General features: G+C 41.6%; 2 protein-coding genes across 5 annotated transcripts in view; one reads left to right on the forward strand and one right to left on the reverse strand.

Annotated features, from left to right (window-relative positions):
• The window catches only part of CUNH12orf43 (chromosome unknown C12orf43 homolog), a 24,711-nt gene extending 17,016 nt beyond the window's left edge, over positions 1-7,695 (forward strand). The window contains exons 7-8 of one of the 2 annotated variants that reach the window (XR_004842514.1): positions 5,789-5,902; positions 6,078-7,695. The gene's annotated coding sequence lies outside the window, so the exon portion shown is untranslated. Of the gene's footprint in view, positions 1-5,788 lie in introns of both variants that reach the window. The other variant, XM_035898280.1, reaches the window with a different exon arrangement.
• The window catches only part of HNF1A (HNF1 homeobox A), a 23,535-nt gene that overhangs the window by 11,025 nt on the left and 4,045 nt on the right, over positions 1-8,465 (reverse strand). For 2 of the 3 annotated variants that reach the window (XM_009642823.2, XM_035898278.1), the window contains exon 1: positions 3,775-4,485. The exons of the other annotated variant lie outside the window; for it this stretch is intronic. In XM_009642823.2, coding sequence (XP_009641118.1) covers positions 3,775-4,109 — 335 coding nt within the window. In that variant the 5' untranslated portion in view covers positions 4,110-4,485. Of the gene's footprint in view, positions 1-3,774; positions 4,486-8,465 lie in introns of those variants that run through there. 3 annotated transcript variants of the gene reach the window in all.

Raw genomic sequence — 8,465 nt, forward strand, 5'->3', positions numbered from 1 at the left:
AGTACTCGGGACCATCCTCTGGCCCTTTCCTCTGGAGCCTGCTAGACAACCCTCACTGATGGCAGTGCACAGCCTGGAGCCGGGCTAGGCAGAGAGCAGGGAAGGTAAGACCATCCTGGCAGGGTTCATTTCTATTGAACTTGGCCTGGTTTGCCTCATCTTGGTTTATATGTGGAAATGAAAGGGGTGTGGCAGCTTCATCTCCAAATTCCCCAGCTAGAGCCATGCTGAGACACTGCTTACTTGGGGAAAAGTCTGAACCTTTATCATTATATCTTTGTTTTCTTTTTTCCTCATGGAAAACATGCTTTTATCCCTGCCTCCAGGGGAAATCTGCTGCTTATCTCAATTTCTCTCTTTCCTAATGGAATTTCACCCCTTGCCCTACAGGTGAATTGGTGCTATACCTCTCTCCATTTGCTGTACCTGCGGTAGTATGATCTGTCCCTTCCCCCAAAGTAGTCTCTCTTTTGCTTCCTACTTTGGGGAATATCTGGGAATTATTCCACACAGCTCTATCTCCCTACTGAGTTATTTATTCTTTATCATAGATGCAATTTGTTTTCTGTGTGGAGTGATATGGAAAGAATGTTTTTATTCAAACTGTAAATCTATGGAAGATCAGTGAGACAGATTAAGGGACAAAATGAAATTATGTTAATTCCTTGCTAGAGAAACCTTTGTCCAAACTGCCTCTAGCTTTTTTTTTCTTCTGTACGGACAAAATTAATACCCACAGGTGCACCCAGTTGTGTGGGTGTATCTTTTATACATCCTGTTTTACTTGGCTTTGACTAGTGCTTTCAAAACTGTGGTTTCAATGTTAGTGCTCCTGTGAGGACACACTTGGTCACCTGGTGCTGTCATTTTTTCCTTTCCAGCTCCTGGAAAGCCTAGCAATGGACACTTTCCTGGTTCTACTTTATAAGCAATGGCTGCAGTTACCACAAAGACTTTCTTGTATCACTAATAGCTGCCCACAAGTCAATCGCTCTGTTAAAATGTGGTCTACAGTATTAGACCAGGAATTGTTAATAATGCCCAAAGAGGCTTCTGTCTAAAGGCAAAAGTACCTCCATCTGGCTTCTGGACTTGAAATCCTTGTATAGATGCTGAAATACCTTTGCAAGCATTGAAGTTTTACTGGGACTCCCTAGGCATGGAGATTCTTGCCCATTTTCCTTTTTATCTATTGCTCAGAGTAATTTCTATTATAGACTGTTCTGGCTTGTCTTACAATATTTATAATACTATTTTAAGGACATTACCTTTAGGCATCTATTAATGGAAAGGTTTGTTCTTAAAAACAGAAAAAAAGTTTATTAGTAGGTAACAACTGCTTACATATTATCAAACCCTGATACTGGTTTAGATGCTTTGAATAGGTTCTCAGATATACAGGTGCTTTTTTTTTTTTTTTTTTTTAATCCTTGACCAGAAATTGGAAGCATTTCAATACAGACTTCCTACTGTCTTCATTTTACCTTGACTAATTTTGATGTATTATATTATTCCATTAGTATACTTGTATTTTTTTTGCTGAAACTGAGGCTTCTGGTCCCCTCATACTGTCCACAACAGCAGAAGTGAATTGCTCTATCCTGTGATACGGGGTACTGATGAAAGAAAACTCTGATGTTTCAGAGTAAAGCTTTGCAATTAAGACCCAGTATGAGGCTTAGGAGATCCTTGTTCTTGCCCAGCCCTCTCTGTGCTATCTTAGGGTTTTAGGTAGGTCACAGAGTCTCTGTCTACCTCAGTTCCCATTTGTTAAATGGGAATGCTGCTCAACTGTCTAGAGAGAGATGTGAGACCGTTCATCAGAAAGCATTAATATCACAGGTTTGCAAGAGAGGTAAGACTGTTGTGCTGAGGCTGGTCATAAGCACAGAAAAGACTGGGAGCAAGCTCCTAGAAAGGCAGGGAGGATCGGAAACCAGAATTCATGCTGAAGTGAGGGTGGCAGGAAGGAATTCCCTCCATCCGCGTGTCTGTTCTTAGATCACAGGGGATGGCACCTCAGTCCCGCTTCACCCATTCATTACAGAAAGTGGGACAAAGCCAGGTGCTCTTCCTCAACTTCCATGGCTTCCTTTGTGGAGAGATGCCTGATAAACCATCAGAAGTTAATGATCAAAAAGCTTATCAGGGTCTTTTCGTCTATAAATTTATAAGACAAAAGAGAAATAATAAAGCCATTGGATAATTAGTAACTAGCCAGGGCCCGCCCGGTGCCACTGGGCTCAAACTACCCCAAGACCTGTACGCAGACTCAGGAAGATGAGAAGGAGACAAGGATGAGGGGAAGAAAAAGTGGAAAGGAGAGAGAGAATTAGCCAAGAAGACAACAAAATGGGAGGAATAGCAGCAGAGACAAAAGTGAGGAAGGAAGGGAAATGTCTAAAAAGAATGGGAAAGAGGTAAAGGGAACGCACAGAGGATACTAAAAATGTGGCAGAGCTGGAAGTGGGGAAGAAATGAGACACACGCATACTGGGCCAGAAAGAAGACTGAATTATTTGGAATGCTTTCCCCACGCAGGTAAGAGTGATCCAGTGAATTTTCCTCTGTTGGATACTGCAGTCTCACCAGCTCCCAATCTGCCAGGGAGCCAACTCTTGTCACTCTGTTTTTCTAGCTCTGGCCTTTTGTGGTGGGATTTGATGTTTGCTTCTTGTTGTTACATTTTACGTTAATTTCCTTTGCACATGAAGGGGAATGATCAGAAAGCCTGAGAAATTCTTTGGATGGATTTTAGTTTTAGTGAAGATTTTAAGTGCGGGATGTTGCTGCACCTTTTTGTCTTCTATCCGCTTGTCCTTTCAAAATACGCCCCAAAATGAACGGGCAAAAATCTGGTTCTGGTGTGATAGGTTGGATGGACCCGATCCTTTCTTGGACAAACCTCTTGGGCTGCCCACAGGAATTGTATCCCTGCAAGAATCACAAATGGGAATACTGGTGAATGTGTTTCTCTGAGTATATGATGAGGTTTACTGTTCAGGGAACTTTGCCTGTCTTTTGATCTCAAAAATGCTGTTATGCAAAGGCAAATTTGTGCGGCAGTAAAACCTGTAATTGTTGCTGCATAGGTACTTTGTAATTGTGACAGGCAGTGAATGGTAAAAGCAGAGTGTTCTGCCCAGGTTTTAACCGCTGCATCTATTTGGTGTGTGCTCTTTCTACAAGAAAAATCCCCACTGAAGTCAGGAGAACTTTGCACTCGCAAGAATGACGAGAACGAGTTCTCTTGATTTGTCTTTGACCAATAATCTATAGCAAAACACAGTGAAATTAACAATATTAATCTCCTCAAATATAGCATGGAAACATTACAACTTCATTTTGCTGTACAACCTCAGGCAAATATAGCACCAGTTAACAGTGACCAGATTTTTTTCTTTTTTTATTTCCTGATGACTGAAATTGTGAATACTATTAAAAATTTAAATCCTAAAAACTAACATTCGGAGAGATGCAAGTTATACAGGCCTCGGACTATTCTGAAGCCTGATGTTATAAGCACTTCAAATATGTAATCAGGCTCCATGGCTCCCTTCATGCATTTTAAGTGAGATGAAAAGGAAGGTTTGAGCATTTATAAAGAATGTGGAGAGTGTTTTAGGAGGCTGCTAGCCCTAGCATGGATGAAGACTGTCTCTGTGCAGCTAGATCAACTGTGAATACCAGGGACAGAGTGTGGAAGGGGAAAGGAAAAGAGATTTAGATGGAGTGCGAGAAAGCAGCAAAGAGAAGCAGCAAATCTGTCCTTACTGTAATAGTCTTTCCACCACAGCCTTCTGGTGAGCAGCCTCCTCAGGGCTCAAGTTTTCCAGCTCCTTCATTATTGGAGGGGTAAATTCCTCCCCATCATCCGAGGTTTCATCTTCTGATAACCTGGACTCCCCCATTCCATTGGGGAGGTTGGGGATGTCGGGACAGGGTTCCCCTTTCTCTGTCTGGAGGGCATTGATAGCGCGCTGACTTTCACTCTGGAGCACGTAGGGTTCCACTTCGCCCAGTGCCTTGATCAGGGTCTCCTTGGTTAGCCCCGACTCCAGCAGTGCTTCCAGCAGCTCCACTTGAAGATGACTCAGCTTCGAGACCATGGTCTTCAGGCTAGTGTCTCTTGGATTTGAATTTCAGGTTATCCTGCTTCCAGCTTCCCTACATCATGTTCCTGAGGTAACACGCCCGATTGTCAGGAGAGTGGGCACAGCACAGCCTCCCGCCTTTACGCCCCCCCAAAAAAAAACAAAATACAAAATTGAGCCACTTCAGACCCCCCACGACTGTCCTGAGCCAGTGCTGATAAAGGGACCCTTGGCTATCTGTTTACATTGGAGCAATGTAAATTCTCCAAGGTTCATATTTATCTGTGTGCTTAGCAAGTTACTGAACTTTGGACTTCAGCACTGCAGCAGCAGTTCACAAAGTGCAGAGGGAGAGAAAGCAGGGGGCGGGGGAAAGGGAGGGAAGCAGAAGAGAGAAGGAGAGTAAAATGAGGGGTAGAAGGTCTGCAGCATGGAAAAGAAATGTAAGCTGTCGAAAGAAAACTAGGAAAATGAGGATGGAGAAATGTGGCTTATTTCTGGCCCTGTTAGTTTTAGAGAAGGAAGGAGGTGGAGTACCCAAAAGGAAGAGGCGTTTGGTTGTGTGTGGTTCAGGAGAAGGTGCTGCTGTTGGAAGGTTGCAGAGCCCACTCATAGCTCTGGCAGTGGAGAGGTTCAGCCAGTCTCAGCCATGGCCCAAAGGCTTTGGGCTGAGAGAAAGCCACACTGGCAGCTTTGTTAGCCTTTGTGCAACCCCCCAGCAGAGAATTGTGACCACTGGGTTTGTATTAATGTTCTCAAGACTCACAGGATGTTCTGGAGCTCCAGCTGACTTCTGTGGCAGAGCATCAAGTGTTAAATGACTTTTTCACTTCTGGCTTTGGCTTGCTGGGTATCTTGATATGCAAATACTAGTACCTCCATTATAACTTGCTATGTTTATAGCTTAATTGATTAGCAGGAGCAGTGTACCCACATAATTTGGGGGATTACAGGGCTTGCCCTACTCAGCTTGTGATTCAGGCACATGATAGTAGCCCTGGGTGTTGGTTCATGCTGAAAGTCCCTGCCCTATCATCAGTTGCCCCGTTTCTTCTGCAAAGTGCTCTGGGCAGGTTTGTGGTTACCATTTATCATCTACCACCAGCCCTGCTCTATGCTTCTGCTCCCACCTGTTGGGTGACTTCCTAAAACATGCTCATTAGCTCGGCTGGAGTCACTTAGTGCAGTTCTCAGGGAGTCCTTATAACTAAATTGTCCTTTCTGGTCTGAACATATATGAATGAATCTATCTACTTTGAGTGGCTAAATTAAGGAATAACTTGTGCACATATGGACTTGATGCATGAGCATCTCGTGCAAGTGATTCCTTGTGTGATCAACAGGAGAAGGATTTAAAACTATTGTCTCAATAGAGGTTTCCTAGGGGCAGCTACTTGTGTCTCTTTATATGCTCCCATCAAACCTAAGCTAAGAGGAGCCTAGCAGGACTGTCCCCAAACTGCGTAATGTCCCAAGACAATGCTGCAGAGTAACCTTGGCCCCCGTTTTCCCTTTGTGGGCACCATTAGCTGTGCTCTCAGGCTCATATGACAACATGCTAAGTCAGCAGCTGAAGGACAGAGCAACTTTGCAGATTGGACTCCCTCCTCCCTCCAGGCACAGCAAGCTGCCATGGGGCTGCTGGGCTAACCCTTTCAACCAGGACTGTTGTTAACTGTTAGCTTTTGTTTCAGATGGCGTCTGCACCCAGACTACCAGGTCCCCTCACTGCAGTGATGGATACAGAAGACTCTCATCATGTGGCCAAAAAGAAGTAACAATTTAGAGTTAATGTAAAAACATTTAATGTAAGAAACTTTCATGTGAACATTAATGTAAAAAGACATCTTTAGTTTCTAAAGATCACCCCCCCCAATATTCTTTAACTCTTTATTGAGAGTATTTAAAGAATGGTGAGCTTTTTTGGCATTGATCTATCAATGTTTTGATACAATTTCCATGTATTTTATTTTTTTATTACAGTTTTCCTAATTTTCCACACACCCTTGGGTAGACATGCCAACAATACTGGCTGGTAAAAGTAAGTGTCAGTTGTAATTACAGTATCCAACTATGACATATAGTTTCTGCATGATATGTCCTTAGAATTCAAGGACTTAGCAGAGAGAGACACAGATTGTGGGCCTCCTGCAATATGTGACAGAGTAACTGTGTTACTTATTTCTGTCTATCTTCAGCATTGTGATTTCTTTTACCTAAACCAAGATGGAAAACATTACCGTTGTTCTTGTTTAAAAGATTGTCCAATCTATGTTCTGTGAAGCGTACATACCTGTTGAATGCTTGAGGGGGGAATGGGGATACAGACCACTAAGTTTAGACAAAGAACAGCAATATTTGTCAAGGGAAACTGTAAAGAACACGGCAACAAATTATCTATCTACAATGTGTGGTTTCAAGGATTCCTTATGTACCCAGAAGTTCTGTTGCTTCTGGCTGCCTTGAAGACCTTCAGCTGCAGAGGCTTTTAAAGCAGCCTGTCTTGAAACCAGTGAACTTTGAAATCTATAAAACCGGAAATGAGCATCTGTTTATATGTTAGGACGTCACTGAACGCTACAACTCAATGCCGTGTGGAGAATCCTTAGCTGATTATGGAAACTTTTCAAATACTGAGGAGGAGGTAAATATTCTCTGTCACTTTATCCTGAAGGGCTTTTTCCCTTGGTCTATTAAATTGTCCATTTTAAACTACAGGAGCCTGGACAATTCACAAAGCGAGAAGTAAACTTCTACATTGTCAACTTTACATTCACTGTAACCTGCCAGACTGTGTTAGTAAATGGTTCAGCATTCCATTAAATATTTCAGATTCTTCAATGCAGGAAAACCAGCAAGCTTCTCAGTGTTTCTTAAATGTTATAAATTGGCAGCAGTCAGACTGAACATTTGGAAAGCAGAAAGGAGACTCCCTATTTTATACCCTGGCACTAAGGATTGCAATGTATTTCTCAGACTATTACAAGTGCCACAACATGTAGCTGTGAGGTAATATGAATAGCAGAGATCAAGGGTGGAAGCTGCAAAGATTAACCAGATAGATTATAGTTCTAGTAGTAGAGCAAGAGCTAAATTGTAGAGTGCCATAATCCAGACAACATTCTCCTGTAGCTGAATTGTACTCGGGGATTTTGCCTTGAGGGTGAATATTTGAAAGAAAAGGTCTTGGTTGTGCTATGCCCATTTTCATCTACTACCAGTGCTTAGTATATGTTGATTTCCTTAATTGCAACAATTTGCTGGGCCATGACTTGATTCTCAAGTCACCCTGACTAATGCGATCTTTGTAGTTGTGATAGGGGAAACTTGAAGCTTGAAGACACTGAGTGAAACCTGCTTGTTTTTCTCACGTTTGCAGAATCTGGTTTTGTTTTTTTTTTTTTCCTGCAGAATTGCTTGGTTTTCTGTAGGCCTAACTAATATGGTGGCTGAGACCCCTCAAATTCAGTGCTTCATGGACAAGATGTAAGCAGCTTTACAATGTTAAACCGGTCAGCTTAATAGCAGGCTCAGGAACAATGTTACATTAACAAATCAATTTGAATGCAGATTGGAGAAATAAATTAACTAGTAATCACAAGAAGTCTGACTTCTATTTTATTTTAATGGAGAAATCAATAAAGATTATTTAAACATGTTCACTCCTTTGCATTGTCCTATTACCCTTAAATACAACTTCTATGCATTTTTAAAAAGTTATTTTTCTTCTTTTCTCCTGAAATAGCAGTCTGTGTGACACCTATCTCATAAAACTGGTTTCCTGTCATTCTCCAATCCTTTCAGACAAGGATGCTTTGGGTTCCTCTAATGGAATTCTATTTTATTGGTAAATAATAGTCTGTCTTGATTAACTGTTCCAATGTAATCCCTCTTCCCCTACATGTAATAAAGTAGTTGAATTGCTAATTAAGTGGATTACTTAACACTGAGAATGACTGCATGAAAGTATAAATGAGCATACAATAGGAATATTATTCTTAATTTAGACTTATTGGTCTGTGTTCTGCTTATTACACTAGGGCAAAACCAAAGTAATGGACAGCAGAGTCCTGTGAACAGAATGGAAGGCAGAATAGGCTCCCAAAGCCTGACTTCTTGTATCAACGCCATTTTTAACTTTGTTTTAATTTCATGAATTATATCCATTATTAAGTGTACATGATGAAAAATATAGTAATTTGCTGGGATAAAGCCAATGTAATGTGGCTTCAAGGAGCATACAGAGAAGGAAAAAAACCTAAATATATTTATGATAAAAGTGCTAGCAGAGGGAGCCTGTATAGTTCCCTGAATACAGTGGTAAAATTGCTATTTGGCAAAAGAAACAGAGAAGTGATTCTTTTAATAATT

Source organism: Egretta garzetta, unplaced genomic scaffold (genome assembly GCF_000687185.1).
Source record: "Egretta garzetta isolate BGI_Z169 unplaced genomic scaffold, ASM68718v1 scaffold7, whole genome shotgun sequence".
In the NCBI taxonomy this organism is placed as follows: Eukaryota; Metazoa; Chordata; class Aves; order Pelecaniformes; family Ardeidae; genus Egretta; species Egretta garzetta.